Source organism: Anarrhichthys ocellatus, unplaced genomic scaffold (assembly GCF_004355925.1).
Source record: "Anarrhichthys ocellatus isolate YVR2014 unplaced genomic scaffold, GSC_Weel_1.0 scaffold487, whole genome shotgun sequence".
NCBI lineage: Eukaryota > Metazoa > Chordata > Actinopteri > Perciformes > Anarhichadidae > Anarrhichthys > Anarrhichthys ocellatus.
The window spans coordinates 1-21,843 of record NW_022280461.1 but is presented as its reverse complement, the minus strand read 5'-3'; the positions used below and the strand labels follow the sequence as shown (position 1 = coordinate 21,843).

The 21,843-nt window shown below is 43.8% G+C and overlaps 1 protein-coding gene across 4 annotated transcripts in view; it reads right to left on the bottom strand.

The window, feature by feature from the left end:
* The window catches only part of fancl (FA complementation group L), a 27,847-nt gene extending 11,271 nt beyond the window's left edge, over positions 1-16,576 (bottom strand). For all 4 annotated transcript variants that reach the window (XM_031879920.1, XM_031879922.1, XM_031879921.1 and 1 more), the window contains exons 1-7: positions 16,393-16,576; positions 12,144-12,202; positions 10,919-10,979; positions 10,416-10,472; positions 9,954-10,051; positions 4,073-4,169; positions 1,647-1,715 (exon numbers count right to left, since the gene is read on the bottom strand). In XM_031879920.1, coding sequence (XP_031735780.1) covers positions 1,647-1,715; positions 4,073-4,169; positions 9,954-10,051; positions 10,416-10,472; positions 10,919-10,979; positions 12,144-12,202; positions 16,393-16,479 — 528 coding nt within the window. In that variant the 5' untranslated portion in view covers positions 16,480-16,576. The remainder of the gene's footprint in view (positions 1-1,646; positions 1,716-4,072; positions 4,170-9,953; positions 10,052-10,415; positions 10,473-10,918; positions 10,980-12,143; positions 12,203-16,392) is intronic.
* Between the last annotated feature and the right edge of the window lie 5,267 nt (positions 16,577-21,843).

The following is a 21,843-nucleotide window of genomic DNA, read 5'->3' as shown; positions in this document are numbered from 1 at the left end:
GCGTGAGTGTGTGAGTGAGTGTGCGTGAGTGTGCATGAGTGTGAGTGAGTGTGCGTGTGTGAGTGAGTGAGTGAGTGAGTGTTTATCTGTTTTGTGTGTGAGTGAGTGAGTGTGCGTGAGTGTGAGTGAGTGTGCGTGAGTGTGTGTGTGTGAGTGAGTGTTTATCTGTTTTGTGTGTGAGTGAGTGAGTGTGCGTGAGTGTGAGTGAGTGAGTGTGCGTGAGTGAGTGAGTGTGTGAGTGTGCGTGTGTGCGTGCGTGTGCGTGCGTGCGTGCGTGAGTGAGTGTGTGAGTGAGTGTGCGTGAGTGTTTATATGTGTGAGTGAGTGAGTGCTTATGTGTGTGTGCGTGAGTGTTTGTATGTGTGTGTGTGTGTGTGAGTGAGTGATTATGTGTGTGTGAGTGAGTGAGTGAGTGAGTGATTATATGTGTGTGTGTGAGTGAGTGTTTATATGTGTGTGTGTGTGAGTGAGTGTTTATGTGTGTGAGTGAGTGAGTGTTTATGTGTGTGAGTGAGTGAGTGAGTGTTTATATGTGTGTGAGTGAGTGAGTGTGCGTGAGTGAGTGTTTATGTGTGTGAGTGAGTGAGTGTGCGTGAGTGTTTATATGTGTGTGAGTGAGTGTGTGTTTATATGTGTGCGAGTGAGTGTGCATGAGTGTGCGTGAGTGAGTGACTGTTTATCTGTGTGTGAGTGAGTGAGTGTTTATATGTGTGTGAGTGAGTGTGCGTGAGTGAGTGTTTATATGTGTGAGTGAGTGAGTGTGCGTGAGTGTTTATATGTGTGAGTGAGTGTGTGTTTATATGTGAGTGAGTGAGTGTTTATGTGTGTGAGTGAGTGAGTGAGTGTGAGTGAGTGAGTGTGCGTGAGTGAGTGAGTGTGCGTGAGTGAGTGAGTGAGTGTGCGTGTGTGAGTGAGTGTTTATCTGTGTGTGTGTGTGTGAGTGAGTGTGTGAGTGAGTGAGTGAGTGAGTGAGTGAGTGAGTGAGTGACATGCTGACTTGGAGGCAGTGAGAGATGTAAAGCTGAGCCGGAGTGAAACAAGAATAAGGAAGCAGAAAGAGCCCACAGCTGCTCTTACATCCACCTCCAGCTGACTGCATGTGAGGGGCTGAAGGGAAGCGTGTTAATACGCAGGAGTGTTTTGTCAAATGAAGCAACGGGGTAGCGCTGGATGAGTCAAGTGTATTTGTGTGACCCTAAACATTACAAAGGGAACATCTCAAGGGAGCCTTAAAACGTCCATCAGATGTGATGATGAGTAGAGTTGGCTCTGTGACTTACTGACATAAAACCAACACAACATAAAGGATCATAAGAGAGCGTGATCATTGAACAATAACAATAATCACGCTCTCATCGTTAGAATCACTCTACCGGTGATTTTAACCGCAGTCTTTAATCTCAGCACCAGACTCTGTTTGTGAAGTTTTTCATACGCTCATAGAAATTGAAGGTGTTTTCATTCATTCATTCATTTTCATTACTGAAGAGCCCTAAATTCATCGTGTTCTGTAGTGGAGCACAGAGAAAGAGAGTGACTGAACATAGCACAACATTCATAAGACGCGTTGCATAATTGAATATTGTTGTGTGATTGAGAAGTGAGGAGCATCGTTGTTGGATGAGAAGGTGTCAGCTTGTACATACCTGTGGTGTCCATGTGATGTCCAGAGGGACCGGCAGGTCAGCGGAGCATTCAGGAGCCTCTGCAGGGTGCTGTGGGGAACAACACGACACCGTTATGCAGCTTCAATTCAAAGTTCTGGCTGCTTCCGTTTACCTCCATGGAAAATCAAGGGCCATTATGACACATGGAACTCCACCGCTCCATATTGTTTTACGCCTTCGTTAGATAGCAGCGTACATTTATTTCTCTGTGCTTATTATCGGAGGATCATCTTTTATTTGAAGCCTCTCTGTTCACCTTTTCCCTGTGCTCTTCCTCTCTCACTCCTCTTCCTCTGTGTCCATGCCAGTGCTGCCTCCTCCCTCGCTGTGCGTGGTGAGGGATGACCTGGCACAGGATCTGGTGGAGGCAGGGAGGACTCTGAGCTATTTCTTCCCCTGGTGACAGAGGGGTGAGGACACAGAGTGGGGTCTCACCCCCCTCCCTTGTCCCTGGAGGGTGTCCTCTGGGTTTAGGTAAGCACCACCTCACCATGCCGAGGATCCGCAGCCCCAGTGTGAGATACAAATAATCCTGCCAGCTACCAGGGGAGGAACTGGGAAGGTCCAATTCTGCATTGTAGTTGGTCATGTGCTTCTGTGTATTGCAGGGAGACCCTCCTAATAATACACAATCTTGCAATGGCCGTCTGTTTTGGAGATAACATGCTGTCAGACAAATGGGCTTTAGGTCCAATGGGACATTTGTCAGACTACTGGGCTTTCAGAACAATGGTCAGTCCCCTCCTGCTTGGACCCTTAACTTTACATCGGGATGATGTCACTTGTTTTGGCTCATAAGCTCAGGTGTCTGGGGCCGTCTTCTTGAGTCCAGTAGCCCGTTTGTATCATACACCCATGCAGTCTGCGGGACAAATGCTTTTTGGGTTTGCAGCGACCTTCTTGTTGATGAACCGCAGTTGGCCACTGGAGCCTGCAGCTCTTGCATCTAAACTATATTGCATCTAAACTATTTAAATACCAACTTCCTGGTTTACCGTTAACCTTCCATGTTATGCAACGAGAGAAGATTTCTGTCCGATGCGATGGCTAATTTCCACTGTGACTTATCTCTCTGCTTTTATTGTCCGACACTCAGTGTTTTGGCCCTTTTTGCTTTAGTAAGGTTAATGAATGTCAGCTATGGTCAGTGAGGGTCAGTGAGGGTTCAGTAATACTGGGTGTGTGTCTCAATCAGGGGCATGATGTTGCAATCAGTGGACCATTAAATGGTTGACCAATGAATGATCACTGTTGTCCAGATGTCCTAGTGGTGACTCCTCCTATCCTACCATGTGCTCAAGGCCTTTATAAGTCGTACACAACCAACACTCGGGGTTCTTCCTCCTTCAGACCGCATTGCATTCTGGATGATGATTGAACCTTCTCTGCACAGAGAATAAATACTTTAAAGACAAACTTCTTTCCTCAATGTTTCTTCATCTCAGTATCATAGGACTCACTCGGTACTGTTGAATAGTTTCTCCCACCACACTGACTGCTTGTGTCTCTTGCAGCAACGACCCTGTTTCATCAGTTCAATACTGTCATAACTGATGAAAATGAGTCCTTACCAGCACCACAAGGAGCACTTTTATGCATCACTAATTGAATTCATGCTGAATCATCAGTCTATTTCTCTACGCTTGGGGGCGATTTCACAAAGATTGCTGCTGATAGCGCCATGAACTACGCATCACTTGCAACCGCGATCCCTTTCCGACTCAAGTAAGATATTTCGTTGATGATATCATGGCAAACACAGTCGTAAAGTTTTGCAGCCGAGTCCAATTTGGCAAGAAGATGTTTCTTGGCAGAGCAGTGAAGAGTGCATTTAACCCTTTGTTACACGTTCCTTTTGGTTTTATTAGTGACTGCTACAGTCTAGTCTACATGCGTCTACCAAAACCATTACGTTTTCCCAGAAACAAATTATAATAAACACACCTGCCACCTCTTATCCGACAATTTGGAGATGTGTGACATGCAAACGCTGTGTGTTACGCTGCTGTCCCCCGGCCTTGTGTACTTCTCTCCACAGCAGCTGGGTGTCCTGGTTCTCTCTGTGCATAGAGGAAGGTCTCTCCATCACGTTTATCTGTGCTACATCTCAGCCACAGCGGGTTCTCATGTCTCTCCGCACCCTCTCCAGTTTGACCCAGATTTAGGGGGCACAGATGTAAATGACTGATGTGCTATCAGCAAATTGAACATCCCAAAATGTGTTGGTGGAGTCGGCCTGTTTGGATTCGGATCGGCTGTAGGGTCAACATCGAGCTGTGGAGTGTTCCATTTGATGGTGAATCACTTTCCATGTGAAAATGATCTGGTCCTGACAGTAAACTGTGTGTGTGTTTCTGTGCGTGCAGGAGAGAGTGTGAGTGTGAGTGTGTGTGTGTGTGTCTTACCCTAGACTTGAGTTTAACAGCGAGAACGTGCTGCCTTCCAGAGGAGTCCTCCGCCTTCAGTCTTAACGTTCGGAACTCGGTGTCGATGAAGAGCAGCCTGCGGATACGTGCACAATAAAGCAACACGCATTGGCAGAGAACGGTACGCAACACTGTAAACTGACAGCGGCCATCATCCGCCATTAATCAAAGCAGCAGAGAGCAGTATTGAGACCTCAACTCTGCCTTTAGATTTATCACTGTGGGTACTGACGCAGTGACATTACATCAAGCTACAGCTCCGCAGTCATGCCCCAAATACAGGCATTACTACGGGCTGTTCTTCTTCTGCATCTTAATGCTCTAATGCAGGAACATAACTAAACCAATCACGCCGAGGGCATTATTTCCATCTGAGTCACCACAGAACACCCTGGATTTAATGCTTTCTAATAAAACTGTGAGCAAACATACTGACTGTGTGTACACTCTGTTCATTGCACAGTCCTAGTAAAACTAGTACGAACACCAAACCATCAAGCCAGGAATGTTTGACTGTCTGAGTCCTTCACACAGCTCCAGCTCATCCGGTCCACTTCCTACTCTCCGTATTGATGGGAACCCACCGATGTGCAGCGTCGATGGCGTTGGTGCAGTTGGGACTCGGTCAACATTAATAAACTTTGAATAATAAAGCGATAGGGGGCGGGGCCTCGTGGCTCTGCGGACTCAGGCCAGCATATCGTCCATCGGACCTTTACAGAATGCGGCTCACTGACTGCTGCTGGATCCTGGACACACTAACTCCACAACCAAACCTCACTTGAGCAACGCTGCAAGCAACTGGGCACGAGCTCCAAAGGGCCATGCCACAAACGCTCACTGCAACTGTGAACCACAGTCCTCTCTCCCACAGTTCACAACTACTGAGCAGGTTAGCGGTTAACCTCCATTCAATTAGCTTCTTACCCGAAAATAATGTCATTGTCGTGTCTCTCGACTCACTAAAATGCTGTTGGAGAAACTTTCCCACGGTGACAAAAGTACAGTTCTACAACTGTGTGGGCATGAAAGCACACAAGAGAAAGAACAACAAGCTTAAGAGCAGATTTAGCTATTTGTAAAAACAACAAGTTGCCGCAGCGGTCAGCCAGCAGGGCACAGAGAGCCAGCGTACTAGCACAGAATATTTCCTTTATTGACATTTATTTAACAGCCTGTGCAAAGTAGCCATCTCGATGCTCCAATGCGTCCAGGTACATCGCACACAGCTGCACATCTCTCTTATTATCTTTCTTCAGCGGTCTACATTTACCATCAGAAACGATTGGACAGTCACATAAAAGGTGACAAAATTTCCCTGTCGGGTGAGTTCACCTTTCAAGCTCGAGTCGACCTGTAAATCAGAGAGCTAATTCTAACCTATTGAGGGACAAAGCACTCATCTGGCCCGAGCTCGCACCAACACGAGACCTGGAGACAGAAAGACTCATCAGAGACTAAGGTTGTGGACAAGTTCCCTCTCCAGCTTCACCGTACATTACGATGGACGCTCTGTGCCGAGGCTGACGCGGCCGTATATCTGCCGAGGATTTATGGAGTGCGTTAGCCAGGAGTGATGTGAGCAGGGATGACACACACACACTTAGGGGAAGTGACGGAATGATGGGAGACTGTCTGCATTGTGCCCGATTCATTTAAGTGTCTGCCTCACTTGCAATCAAACGCCAGCGCAGGGCAACGGCATTGAGGTGCCACGTGCACGCCAACGTCTGCGGAAGACATCGAGATCGGCCCGACCCCTTTCCTTCCATGCTGACCTGATGCATCTTTTCTCTCAAGATAATCGCCTCCCGTCTCTCCATCTAGAAAACCATCTGCATATTAAGACCTCCAAAAGGCATCGTCCGATCTCCTCTTTGTAACACACACACACACACACACACACACACAGTAGTGTCACCCATCAGGCTGAAATGATTTAGTTGCAGATGAGAACTTCTTGACTAGACAACAGGATGGTGATCCTCAGGTACACACAGAGTGCAGCCCATAAAAAGCCCATTACCACTAACAGCAATAAATACACAAGCCTGTCAAGCATGACCGTTTAATAAAGTGGAGGAAGTGACAAGCATCCAAATGAACACATCAATGAATTGTTGAGATGAAGTGCTGGTGGATTGCAGAACACGTGAGTAACAGAATGCAGCTTCTCTGTTTCTCTTTATTATATTTCAGAGTGTTCATTTGTATCGTTGACGTCTGGACGGTCTGATGGGTTTTTAGCAGCTTAAAAACATTAGAACATCTTTTTAAAGATGAAATGAATGTTGTACCCCCCCCCCTCCTGCTACGACCTGCAGGGTGCCAGCAGTACATGTATATTGTATATTATGTATATTCTGCATCTATTGAGCTGGCTTTGGAGCAATTCATCCAATTAAAATAAAGTACAAATCTACTTGTTGGATTCAAATCCTTATGTATATATTATTTAATTGAATATAGTTTGAGCATTCTAACTACGATTAAAATGGTTTAAAAGGTCCGTAAAGGTTGTTTTATTTCTAAATTTGTGAATCACAACCACGAGCGCTGATGCGTACATGATGCATTCACTGGGAGTACTGGGCAAAGCTTTCATGATGTGTTCAAATGTCATCTTGTAGAGTTTTGCTTTTGGTGAGAAACTTGAATGAATATGAACTAGATGATGGATTATGACCTGTTTACCTTCCTAGCACTAGCTCTAAGCAGCTTAAACTACTAATGACTAGATGTTTGTGTAGATTGTGTGTTTTTATGAAAATAATAATGAGGATAACTTTGTGGCAGTTTAGACTAGAGATGCAGCGATCTGATACCTTTCTTTGATTAAGTATATCATGTATTCCTCCCTCCGTGGAAGAGACTGAGGGTTATGAAAATAATAGTATCCGATAGCAGATTGGACTATTGTCACCAAACCCAGATCCAGCTCTGTGAGTCAGTGTGGGACCTGACAGCAGAGGTACATCTCTAGGTTACTCTGACTTCGGGGTCAGTTGAAGTTATTTTTTTAGGGCAGTGGTGAAAAAAGTCAATCTGGGAGGAGCCCTCAACGGCTTATCGAGCATCTGCAATGGTATCGGTGCGTCACTAACAAACACACACTGAGGTCTCGCACCCGGGACAGCGAGGACGAGCCGGCGCCGCTACCTGGCCGTGATGGAAACAGCGTGACAGTCGAGACGTCCTGCTGGGAAGACTGATGAGAGCATCCCATCGGCAACTCCACAGCCAAGTGAGCTTCTTCCAGACAGTGCACGCCACGCACATTAGTCCTTGTGTGTGTGTGTGTGTGTGTGTGCGTGCGTCTCTGAATGCTTTTTTTGGTCAACAATGTGATTAATGAACGGTGAGATCGACACGTATGTGCCGCGGTGCTTATGTGTAAGAAATTCACATGCAAAATGAAGGCATGCACAAGATGACGCATGAAATGTATGTGATCATCAAGTGCACGAGACTCATTTTACACAGCGCAGACACACCTACATGCTCATGAATTAGCTTGGTTTGCAGTCTAACTGTGCTAACAGACATTCTCATGACTTACTGTAAGCAGCTGCAGTGATTGCATTTACATCCCATGATTACAGGAGGCATTTATTAGCTGGCCTATTCATGTAAAAACAATAAAATACAAATATGGGAAAAGAATAATATATGTGTGATGCCTCAGCCCTGTGATGAGAGGAGACTGGTTCACCGAGAGGCTGTGAACCGGGAGAACAACTGTGCCCGTGATGAGCCCCTGGGTCACTTTTTGTGTGTGGGTGTGTGGGTGTGTGTGTGAGGGGGGGGTAGTGATGGTGGACGACCTACTTGACCTCGGTTTTCCCATTAATTAACACGTAGCGTGCCCTCTCCCGCCAATTAAGATGACCGCGCTCTAGCATGCAGGAATGGAGATGCACAGAGAGAAGGCCTGAACCAATCAGCAGACAGCATCACAGCTGAAGAAGCCCTGGTGGCTATTAGCACCGGTCCACACCAATTAAGACGCTAAGCGAATCTCCAGTGCTTTGGAGATTAAGGCCCACTGTGTATAATGCCTCCCAACCGTAACATGACACCCAAAGTGATGTTGGTCCCATTTCCAGCATAAGGCATACCTCCGCCCCCCCCCCCCCCCTCCCTCCTATTAAAACCTGAGAGTCTTCAATTAGAGCCATTTGCATTTTGCTAATATCATAATTGTAGCCGCGGTCATTAATAGGAAAGTGGAAAATGAGTGTAGTAGTCGAGACTTAATCCGAGCTGGGGGAGAAAAGATATCCCCCCCCCGACGAGTGGAGACGGCGTTGGCTGAGCCTGTCGCTGTGCGTGGGCTGAGAGTTATTAAATATGACCTGGATTTAACTATAACTCAATAACTAAAAATAAGGAAGTCATTAAGAGCCATTTGTTAATGCGGAGCTGTGTTGTTGCAGGCTCTCCAATCAGTTTAGACTGCTGGGGGGGAGGGACTGCTCCATATAGCCGTTTAAAGCACCAGAGGTTTGTAGCCATACACCTCGGTATGTTAATCTTACCTCTGGGGAAAACACATACATCGAAAAGAATATAAACCAATAACTTAGTTTCAATAATAATTCCTCTTTGTCTCTGGCTTGTGAGTTGCTCAGTTGCTTATCTTGGCCCACAAACTGTGAGGTAGGTCCGTATGTGGCTCCTATGAAGAAAGAGAAAGTTAGTCTCTTTCAGCCCTGAAACACAGTGCTGCAGGGATGATGTCATTCTGTAGGCCAACCCTGGAAGTCTCCTCCATGAAAGCCAATTTTTCCATTGGATTATGGATTATTGCAGAACAATACGATCTGCTGCAAACAAGCTTTTGTTCATCAAGATAATCTTCACAGGTGGCCTCTGGCTGTAAGCAGGGCCTGCTGTGGGCGTTGCCCTGTTTTCTTCTCTGTGCTGTCTTGCAGGTCCCTTGTAGGCGGAGCCTCTCACTACAATTGGGAGCACCTGCCCAGTCTCCCAGGGGTATTTAGGACCTGCCTGCCGCAGTCGGGAGCTCTCTGTTCCTGCAGCTCCATGTCTTTGTTTTGTTAAGAATAAATGCAAACTTTTCCGTCTAACCACCCGTGTGTCTTCCGTTTTGTCACGGCTCAAGAGCCGGGTCGTGACAGTGCCAGTATACACAACCAGGATGTAAAGGCGGACCTGTTGGCGTGACGACCTTTAGTAGTCTCATTTAGCCACTTTGTTAGCGAGCAGCTTTTCTACGACACGATAACGCTGTGCAGGTCTGTTTAGCACTAAATAATAATCGTCCTCACGCTCGGCCCAGAGTCTCCAGTGAGAGAGAACCTGTTTCTCCTCAATCCCTCTCTCATGTGCTCCTGCTCGCTTTTCACATTATAATGAGAGCAAAAAGAAGAAGTTAGGAAATGATTACGATTCCTTCATAAATGCATTTTGCCTCACCGGTGGAAAAAATAAATAAAGAACGATCATTTTAAAATCATCGTTCAGCAGGGGTATCAACAATGTCCATCGTCAATCAACACAACCCGATCAATTTGTTCTGTTATTGTAATGAATACTTTCACACAGAACGCAAAGATTAACCAGCAGAAAAAGGGACGTACTCCTTTTTCTCTGAGCATTACCACCGCTAACAAAAGCATAAAGCAATCACGTTGAGTTGCTCCTATATTTATAAAACAGCAACACGAAGGATCCGTCATCGAAAACCAAGATGGCCACCGTCAAGAATCCTTTCAACCTTGACAAAGACCAGATCCACTCCTTCCGTTCTTTCCTTTCACAATAAAAGCTCTAGCCAGGTGTGGAAAGACCTCAAACAACACAGCGAAGCTATCTCAGTGACTCCAGTGAAGTCACTCACCTGCCCCAGCCGAGGGTCTCCATCTCAGAGATGAGCTGGGAGTAGTACCGCGGAGGCGGGATGGAGCGGCACTCGGGACGGCTTTTCAGACCCACTTCCTGCAACGGCAGAGAGAAGGCTGTTTATTTTAAACTTGAGTTACTTTATTATAAATATTATGTTACCATGATTATAGTATTAAAATATGAACACCATCATATCACGACTTCCCCGCTCTGCGCCACCATCTGTCTACGAAAAGCAAATAAATGGAGCGACTCTGAATCAGGGCCAAGAAGCCTCACGCCTTTGTTCAGTGGCGAGCACAGAGGTTGTTACACTTTTCATTCATCTCACAAAATATACACGTGTGCCTCATTATCAAGGCTATTGATGGCGCCTGAAGGTTCCCATTTACTTCCTATTCATAAAGCAACAATGTCAAAGTGACCGTGCCAACCACGGTGTGCTTCTCCTCCTTACCAAGACCGTCTTCAGCTCCAGAATGAAAGTGACGAGATCAGCCGACTGCTGCAGCCTCTGTGAGGAGTCAAAGGAGAGAAGAGACATCTTCAATGGTGGGCAGAATGAAGTGACAGTGTCTATGTGTTTTCTTCCTCGAGCCAGCCATTCAAATCAAACACAGTGTCTGTGATTAATGGGGGCTGCCACCAGCTTTAATAATTAATGATAGCTTAAAGGCTGTGAAAATAATGAACTTTGCAGCCCGGGGTGAAATATCAATCTCATCCAAATAACCCTGAGGGGCAGCATAACAAATAGGGACATTTTCCAGACCATGTTAATTAAACAGTGGAAAATATTTTTTTTTTCTTCTACTTCCGAGTGAGGCTAGCCTGATGGAAACACAAAGGGGCCAGAATGACATGACAAGAAATATGAAACACGGAACAATCCATGTGACCTCAATGAGAGCAGGCAGACGCATCATCACTAACAGAACACAGATGCATGTCTCCGTTTACCTGCTTCACTGTGTGTTCATAGCCCTGCAACACCTGTCTCAACTGCCAACAGCAGTGCAGCCTGCAAGACCAAAGTCAGGAATTAGTAGATGTTCATGAACGTCATCATTACGTTCATGAACGTCATCATTACGTTGATCAACGTCGTCATAACGTTGATCAACGTCGTCATAACGTTGATCAACGTCGTCATAACGTTGATCAACGTCATCATTACGTTGATGAACGTCATTACGTTGATGAACATCATCATTACGTTGATCAACATCATCATAACGTTCATAAACTCATCATTACGTTGATGAACATCATTATTACGTTGCTGAACATCATCATTACGTTGCTGAACATCATCATTACGTTGCTGAAAATCATCATTACGTTGCTGAAAATCATTACGTTGCTGAAAATCATCATTACGTTGCTGAAAATCATCATTACGTTGCTGAACATCATCATTATGTTGATGAACATCATCATGAACATGATTATGTTGCTGAAAATCATCATCATGTTGATGAACATCATCATTGTGTTGATGAACATCATCATTATGTTGATGAACATCATTATGTTGCTGGAAATCATTATGTTGCTGATCATCATTACGTTGATCAACATCATCATAACGTTCATAAACTCATCATTACGTTGATGAACATCATCATTACGTTGCTGAAAGTCATCATTACGTTGCTGAAAATCATCATTACGTTGCTGAACATCATCATTACGTTGATGAACATCATTATGTTGATGAACATCATCATGTTGCTGAAAATCATCATCATGTTGCTGAAAATCATCATCATCTTGATGAACATCATCATCATGTTGATGAACATCATCATCATCATGTTGATGAACATCATCATGTTGATGAACATCATCATTATGTTCATGATCATCATCATCATGTTCATGAACATCATCATGAACATGAACATCATGTTCATGAACATCATCATGAACATGATTATGTTGCTGAACATCATCATCATGTTGATGAACATCATCATAATGTTGATGAACATCATCATTATGTTGATGAACATCATCATTATGTTGCTGGAAATCATTATGTTGCTGAAAATCATCATCATGTTGATGATCATGTTCATCATCATCATAATGTTGATGAACATCATTATTATGTACATGATCATTATTATGTACATGAACATCATTATGTACATGAACATCATTATTATGGGTTCCTTCATACCTGGCTCCTTTAAGTTGACCATCTGGTGGAAGCAGCACTCTCAGTCTGAAGTCTCGCTCCTGTAAGAGTCATGATTGGAAACATCATGAAAGGCACCAACTAGTGCTGGGCGGTTCATCCGGTTTTAATTTCCCGTATGATATACATTTTTAACACACCGTCATACCGGTGCATAGCCGAAACAACTGCTGTAACTCTTCAACAGGCAGCAAAATATATTGTTCGCCACTAGGGGCGCTACGGTGGGAGCTAGTTGTGTATTGAGAGGGACCCTTAATGGTTATAACACAACAATTAATAACCCACAACTAACGCTCTTTAACAGGGCAAAACACCACGGCAAAGCAGTTTGTGACACAAACAATTTGTAACACTAATAATTGTACATTTATTAAATTACACCGCCGAACTGCGTGCTGGGTCCAGCTCGCTAGCTAGCCCGGTAGCACAACAGTCTGTTAACAGCTGGGAGCAGCAAGGCCGAGATCCTCCTTGTGGCACTGGCACCTCAGTGGCTAGTCTGTGGCAAGCGTCACTCGTTCGGCACCCGTCAAGAAGCTGCCGAGCTGAGTGGGTGGAGCCACATTTTCTGAGAACACCTATTGTTGTTATGATTGGTCAGCTGCCATCAATCAGTTTTATCATCATAGTATGGATTTTAGTTGAGTCACCTGAGCCACCTATTTACATCCGTAGAGTAACCACGTTGTACTTTTTTGTGTCTCATTCATTTTATTTAAGTATGATTTTGCTGGTTTTGAAACAAAAGGGAACATAATACAAATTATTACTTTTATAGTTATTTAAAACAATCGGCTAAAATACTGAAAATAAATCATCCGTTTTATTATCATTTAAAAGTATATATATATATATATATATATAAAGACGTTTTAAAATTAAAACCCATAAAATGTCCAATCCAAAAATACATGTCTGAAAATATCTTCACTCTTCTTCTGCTTATATGTAGGTGCCACAAGCTGCCAGTGCCAATAGTAGCCAGAGGAGTGCCGCCACTAGCCAGGGGACTGCCGCCACTAGCCAGGGGACTGCCGCCACTAGCCAGGGGAGTGCCGCCACTCGCCAGGGGAGTGCCGCCACTAGCCAGGGGAGTGCCGCCACTAGTCAGACGAGTGCCGCCACTAGTCAGATGAGTGCCACCAGTAGTCAGAGTTTAGTTTTTATTTGTTCGAGAGGGACAATGTACATTGATGAACACTTTAAATTAAAATGTAAATGCACCCAATTACAGCCGCAAGGCTGATTTCCATTGTCTGTCCCCCTGCCAGAATGTACAGGCTGAGTGTCCTAAAGAAAAGGTTCATGCCAAAATGCAATAGTAATAAACTAAAATCAATTATAGTCTGTAGCTGACAATACACAATAGTTTGACAATAAAAAGTTAACAATGGATAAAAAAGGAATCGCATATACATATAAAAGAAACTAGAAAAAAATATCACAGTGTAAGGAAGACATTTTATATTCATCGTATTGCACCGAGATATATTGCACATAAGGGCATTAATTAATTTGCACATTTAAGGTTTCATTCATTCATATAACATTAGTACATCACATATCCACGACACTAATACTGCTAACCCAGGTTAAACTATCTATGTGCACAAGTTTGGGTGGACAACAGCCATCCCTTCATGTGCTTTTTGAAAGTGCTGAAGTTTGGGCACTCCCTAACGGAGGATGGTAAAGTGTTCCAGAGGGTGCCGCCTTTGACAGAGAGAACCGTCTGACCAAAGGTGGTGCGCCTGTGTGGGATGACACAGTCGCCTCTGTCGGACGCTCTGGTTACTCTAGTCGCAGGGCTGCAGACAGGTCTCTGTTTGATGCACTCGTTCAGCGGAGGAGGTGCCAGACCATTTAGGACTTTGTAAATGATGCTGGCTTCTTTAAGGCTGATAAGGTTGTTAAAACTTAAAAACTTATGTTTGTTCAGGATGTGGCAGTGATGATAGGTTCGCGGTTTCTTGTCAAAGACTTTGAGTGCTCTCTTATACAGAGATTCTATGGGTTTGAGTGTTGCTGTGCACGTGAGTGACCAGCTGGCCACTCGTCAGAGGAGTGCCGCCACTCGTCAGGGGAGTGCCGCCAGTAGTCAGGGGAGAGCCGCCAGTAGTCAGGGGAGAGCCGCCAGTAGTCAGGGGAGAGCCGCCAGTAGTCAGGGGAGAGCCGCCAGTAGTCAGGGGAGTGCCGCCAGTAGTCAGGGGAGTGCCGCCAGTAGTCAGGGGAGAGCCGCCACTAGTCAGGGGAGTGCCGCCACTAGTCAGGGGAGTGCCGCCACTAGTCAGGGGAGTGCCGCCAGTAGTCAGGGGAGTGCCGCCAGTAGTCAGGGGAGTGCCGCCACTAGTCAGGGGAGTGCCGCCAGTAGTCAGGGGAGTGCCGCCACTAGTCAGGGGAGAGATATATTGTTCATAGTTTGAAGTTTAAAAGTTTGAAGCTGTAGTTTGAAGCAAAGTGTTTTGTATTTATTTATATTTATAGTATACTTTAAACAGTTAATATATTGTTCAAATTGAAGAAAAAAGTATCGGTTTAGGCACCGGTATCGTTTTAGCACCGGTATCGGAAAAAACCCAAACGATACCCATCCCTAATTATAACTGCTACTGTGTAAAGGGAATACTGCTGTTAACAAGAACCTGATTTGTTTGAAGTGTTTGGAAATCAAATGTTATTGACCTTTTGTTCATATAGCAGTACTTTTAAAATAAAAGTGCGCAGTGCACTACTTTTGAATTCATTATTGAACTTTGCACATAACAAAAAAATCATGCGATTAATCGCTTATTAAAAATTTGAATCGTTGCCCAGCACTATTTATTTGTTTTTTCTTTTGAAGAGCGAAGCAAAGCAAGACAGGTAGTCTGGAAGTAAAAAAAATGTCAAAATAAAAGTCAAGGCAATAGAATGACTGTATGCAAGAAAACTGTCTATGGTGCAAGCACATTCCAGGGTTAGAAGAAAAATAAATAAATATAAATAAATAAACGTGGGCCGATGAGAGTATGTTAGCAACAATAGTTGACTACATGCGATTTAATATTAATTTATCCATGTACACAGCAAGAATCAACTTTTCGATTGATCTGTGGATTGTTCGATGCAATACAGTTCGTAATATAGTTTAATCAAAATCCTGTCGTAACAACAATGGGTGTTCTCAGGAAATGTCTCCGCCCACTCTGCTCGGCAGCTTCTTGACGGGTGCCGAATGAGTGCTGCTCGCTTGCAACTGTTGTGACACCTGACTGACGCCTGCCACTGCCTAGCCACTGATGTGCCAGTGCCACAAGGAGGATCTCGCCGTCTCTCGCTGTAACGTTACTGTAACAGTAACGTTACATTAACGTTACTGTTACAGTAACGTTACAGTAGCGTTGCTGTTACTACAGATTTGTGCTATAAATGTAATTTCTGTATGATTCCAATCATTTTCATAATCAAAATCGCTGAATCTGTGCATGCCCTGTTCAAACAGAGAGGACATGGGAGCTGTGCAATCCCTCACTAACTGGGTTGAGCGCATGCCTTCTGCTTCCTCATTGTTTGTCACCACTGTAATATTTGTAGACACTGTTATTATATGTCCTTTCTTTCCAAAGAATAGGTCATGTATTTCACGTATGTGTAGAACCTATTTAGTGTGATCTGACAATAAACCGCAGCGAAGAAGCACAGCGGGGAGGCAAACAGTACCTCTGCCTCAATGAAGGGGGCGTGTGGGAGGCCACGGCTCGGGTTTATGCTTGTTCTGCAGTTGCTCTTCTTCTTACATTTTGCTCTGCTAAAGACACGCGCCGAGTCTATTTTTGACGGACCTGCGCTGAAGTCACGTCAAGCTGCACAGAGCAGATCGACCCAGACAGGAAGTCAGATATCGAAAAGGAATAGAGCATCCGGTCATTTTTCAAAATAAAACACTACGTGCAGCCGGATCGCGGCGCACACGCTCCTGGTGGAATCAAATACGTACCTTACCTATGTGTGTGTAAATAATACTGGTATGAAGTATGAAATATGAAAAACAACCAGCAGTCAATGTGCAAGCTGCCGATTGGATGGTGATTTAAGCTACTCTATTGGGTTCATATTGTAAGTCTGACTCTCGACACGCACGTCACTGCTACCGACCGTGTAGAGTCGTCCACAGCGAGCAGCCCTTAACTGGACGTTTGTTTGAACGTAGTTTGGAGAATGTTAGGACAGGAAGAACACATGAACGTACCAGCACCGTGATGAATCCGTCATAGAGCGTCTTCTGCTTGTTGAGCGGAAACAGCAGCGGGTTGTCTTTTACCAAGGCACTCTCCATCGCTCCACTTATACATACATATATATCATATATACTAATTATACCGTTAAGTTTAGCAGGACAAGCCGAGGCGGAGAAACACGTCCCGCCATGAAACCCAAAACAGGTGACGTCACGGTGCTGCCTTCAGTGACTTATAAAAATGTCGGAATTCAGACGCAAACACTTGTTGATGAGACCATCGGCCCATTTAACCATTATTTATAAGCACTTTAATGCAGTATCTTATTGACGAAGTAAGAAGAGTACTGTATACTGACATGGAGCATTACAGTTGCATTATGACCTATGACTTGTTTCTATTTTTTGCACTGTGTTGATTGTTGTTGATTGTTTAATGTTATGCACCACCCACCATGTCAAATTCCTTGTATGTGCAACATCTCTTGGCAAATAAACGGTTCTGATTCTTGGCCTAGACAGAATCACAAAGTTATAGCTATTTTATAATTTAATAATTTTTCATAAATAATCTTTTCCCATTATCTTATGTTCTCATTGCACAGCTACTGTCTTCCTCAGTTGCTCTGCTTCCAGTGCAGCTTGTTTTAAGTAGAGCTTTTATCCAATCAGATCTCACCTCTGTGTCTCTAGGTAAGAACAGAGGCAGAGGCCTGCAGACTCACAAGTGAATCCATGTGCAGTTTAAGTGAATGGGGACGATATTGTTGATTATCATATTCTTCAACCAATCGGATCTTTAGTTTGACATGTTGGGCGTATTCTTTAACGTGTCAGAGCCTGCTAGCTGGCCTACAAGTACGTGATTGGTCAGTGGGCTAGCGTGACATGTTGGGCGGTGACAATCCCAATATCTGCTGCCTCTGTCTAGCGGACATTTTCAGCCTCAAACGCATTAAAACCTATTCAAGAAATACAACAGGGGAGGCTCCACTGTCTTCACTGGCGTCCATGAATGGAGAAGGACTTCTTACTGGAACTAAAACACACGGATGTACTGAACAACCGTGAGATTAAACTCTTTAACAAAGAAAGGAGGACCAGCAGCTAAATAGTGAACAGCAGCTCTAGTAAGTTAAATGCGTTTGTTTGTACATCTGCAGTAGCTTTAATATGCTTGTTTATATATTATTATTTGTACAACTTGTTTTTATGAAGATGGATTTTTGTTTGGTTTTATATGTGATAGGAACCATTGTTACATCCAATGTTGCTCTGGGGACATTGCTCTGCTATTTAGTCGGTGCCAGTGTTGCCAACTTGGCGACTCTCTCGCTAAATCTGGCGACTTTCCAAACCCTCATGGCGACTTGTTTTGTCAAAAGCTACTAGTGACAAATCTAGCGACTTGTTCTGGTGTTGCTCATGTATCTGCACTCTGTAGTTAGTGTATTTGTAGGTGTTGGCTTCATTTTTACACGAAACAAATAATACCGTAGCTGTGTTTCAGCTGCAGGACAGCAGTGAAGGCCCAGGTACAACATGCACGGCCCGCCACTGGTATATGATGATTATGACACAGAAAGCTTTGTCAAAAATACCTTTTTAGAGCAGTTGACAGTCGGTGAAGAAAATAAAGATGTGTTTACTCGTCCACCTTTTACTGAGCTTACTTTCTTTGTTCTACTGGTCTGTCACTGACCAGGCTCAGGTTTTTACTGCGTGGGTTGGTACCCAGGATGTTGATGATAGGAGATGCTGTGACTGACTGGAAGATGAATAACCACAGCACAGTCAAATTATTCTGCTGGAATATGTCATAAATGTGATATAAGATGAAAGCAGAGCGAGCTAACGTGTCCTAAAGCTATGAAATTCTGATTTCTCATAACATAGGATATAGATTTATGCAAATTGTAAATGCTCACATAAAAGGTGTTTAAGGTGTCATCTTCAGTTTATAAATGTCTCTCATTAGATTTCTTCCTCACTTCTGTCTCACTTTCACTTTTCTTTTTGGAATAATGTAATAAAGTTGACAACACACTTCCTTAGTATGTAGCAGACATGGAGAATGAAATGAGTTTTTTCAGTTTCAATAAATAACATCAAAGATCAATATTTTTGTTGAACAGATAACTAGGAGCAGCTCTACTCTACTTTTCAAAGAACGAAATCCAGGACTTTCTGGCCCACTGATGGGGGGTAACAGGAGACAGGTTAAGGGCGTACCGTCTCTCTTTCACTGGTGTGGGCCGGCCTCATCACATGACCTGGCCATGACTCAGAGGAATCTTTTATTTTGATTTAATATACGTGTCTTTATATGCCATCAAATGAACTGCTTCAGGAGATTGGGGGGCAATGGACTGTGTTGGTGGATGGATACAGTCTGATGAAGTATGTTGATTATGAATATATTAAAACTTCAAAAATATGTTACCAAAAGATCACGATTCTTTCCCATCACCATGCCGACTGTTAGCTGTCAGTTGGGTAGCTACTGCCGTGCCCGTTGTCTGTGTTTTGATTGGGCGACAGCTATGCTAATCTCATTATGGTAACGGACGGGATGTAGCTTAAAGTAGAGGAAAATAAATATGATTGTATAACTAATATTATTTTAAAAAATTGTTGGCACAACTGGATTATTAAAACCTCTTTAGCTCGGGCCCTATTTGTAGGCCTCTGCTCGAAAATAGTATACCATACTAAAGTGACCATAGTTCTGTAACTACAAGGTCTATTTTAATAAATTGTGTTACTATAATCAGATCACAACACTTGTGAGATTGTTCAGATGGGTAATATTGTGTATATGTTGCTGGTTAATATAGTAATGAAGACATTACACAGCTCAAATTGAAAATAATCAGGTTCGCCTGAAAAGAAAGCACTTTTATTGATATAAGGTTGTTGAAATAATGCAGATATCTCCCTAAAAACTCTCCCAAATCATAGCACAACTGATCAGTAGTTGCTGAATAAAGGTTAAAGTGGGATAAAGTGAAGAATAAGAGGCTTTAGTAGAGAGCGGTCAAGCGAGGTCATCATTTTCGAACCAGCTGTTGCAGCTCTTACATTGAACTTTTATATACTATATAACTATATATTTCACTTTTTTTATCACTCATATTATTCAATACATCCAAATACAGCTGTTAGGAATCATTTTGAGATTCCTAACATCGTCAGAGCCTGTTTCTGGCTGTCATTTATAGGATTTTCTCAGTTCATGTGTGTGTATGGGGCTGTATCTCAGCCTATCATCGGTCGATTTCAGTCAATAAGCCCTCCTTCGACGCGTCATAGTCTCAGGAAGGCCTGTGTCGAATTTGGTGTTGATTGACATAAGTTTCAACCAGCAAAGTTGCAAGAAGTGCCGCGTCTCCCCGGGCGCTCACCGGAAGTTTGACCGCTCGCCCATGCTGGATTGACTGCTCTTATTCTGGAAACAGCTCAGAAGTAAACAGGATGCAGTTAGCAACAATGATTCCAGCTTTGAAATGGATAATCTGCGACGTTATTGTACTAATTTTTCATAAAACTTGGCCACATACCTACGATGTTTTTCGGCGGAGGGCAGTATGAAGGTACGTTTGACCACTCACAGCTGTCCAGTGCTCCCACGGAGCGGAAAACCGAAGTTATTTATGCGTTTGGCCACGTGTGCTAATGCTATAAAATGCATTGCATGGCTTGGTAGCCGCTAGCATCAGGGTGCAAATATTGATTTGCGGTACTCATAACGGCGATTTCTGGCCAGGATTTCATGCTTTTATGCCATGTTTTCTAGATGCTTATATGAGTAGTCTATAGTTGTGTTTGGAGTGTGTAAGAAGTGACTTATATGATAGTGTTGCCCATATGTTGCTGTTTCATCCGGAAAAAAAACTGGACCAATCCACAATATTACCGAAGATTAAGGCTATTTTCCATACATGATTTTCAGGGGTGCTGAGCCAGAGTGCCCCCAAATTTGGGGGCGTCGTGTGCAAGAGGTCAAAGCTGATGTTGCTCCAGGACTGTTTGCTCACCGTTGACATGAACATTTTAGCTCAGTTGTGTGGTGGTTACCAGGCGGCAACCTTCGGTTCTGCAGAGCCAAAGTGTCTTAAAGCTGCATTCTCTCTAGTGTCCACCAGGGGGCGACTCCTCTGGTTGTATAGAAGTCTATGAGAAAATGACTCTACTTCTCTCTTGATTTATTACCTCAGTAAACATTGTAAACATGAGTTTATGGTCTCAATCTCTAGTTTCAAGTCTTCTTCAATACAGCATGATGTTCATTTAGTACATTATGGTCCATTTAGAGTCAAACAGACCATAAAGCAGGGGATGCTTTAGGGCGGGGCTACACAGTGATTGACAGGTCTCTACCAGAGACATATACGGCGTCTCTACGTCACTCCTCCTCAGTCCAGATATGGTCACTTCCTGTTCACTGGTTGATGGCGACAGACATAATCCAAGATAGCGATGGCTACTTCTTATATTCAGTCTATGGTCGTTACACATCCAGCAGGCAGAGAACAACACTATGCCTTTGGGGAGATAATGCATTCGGTTGTGTCTGCGTGTGCGCGCATCTTTTTGTCCGTCCACGCTAATCTCATAAACTACTGGACCCATCAGCCTAATACTTCTTTTTTCTCATTCATGATGCTCAAGGAACTCTCGTGGTTGCGGTCTGCAGTTTGATTCCACACCCGATATGTTACGATCTACTAAAGTTAGGGCACAATACGAGATGAACTGTCAACCCCTTTTTGTCATCTTCGCCGCCATCTTGACTCTAATGATGCCGGGAGAGACAATTGATTGAGATTCAACTCTTTTTTGTTTCGGAGGAGAGAGGGACACCTGTCTGAGATCTGCAACAAAACTCTTGATTATAGTGCAGCTTTAAGATAATGGTATGAACGATATTAAATGGACATTCTTTGGTGCTTTGATCTTGAGACAGTTTTGACAATTTGTTGCTTGATCTTCAACTGCCGGGATGTCTCAGACTGCACAACCACAGCCCTGATATTTAGGATGGCTGTGGGCCATGGAGAACCTCCGCATAATGAATGAAAGCAATCAAACGGACACCTGATTCTTGGCTCATGCTCAATGTCTGTCGCCAAGTTGCATCCATCAAGCCTCTCTTAACCGTGCGGGCATAAAATTGCCTCAACATATGGCAAACGGAACTCTGGAGATACGGCAAAATTCCACATTCTAATCCAATCAAAACACGATTACGCGCTCCGACAATGCACGCTCGTCCTTCAGGTTGTTGGTTTTTTTGTTCAATTGCTGAAGCTGCGAGGAGAGAATGTGAATGTGTGATTATACTGTACGGAGGCTGGTGAGGGGAGTGTGTGTCAAAGTGTGCCTGGAGAGATTGATGCTTTTAGTTTTTGTCATCCACCTGCTTTAAAGCGGTAAAAAGAGAAGTGGAGAAACCTAGCAGCC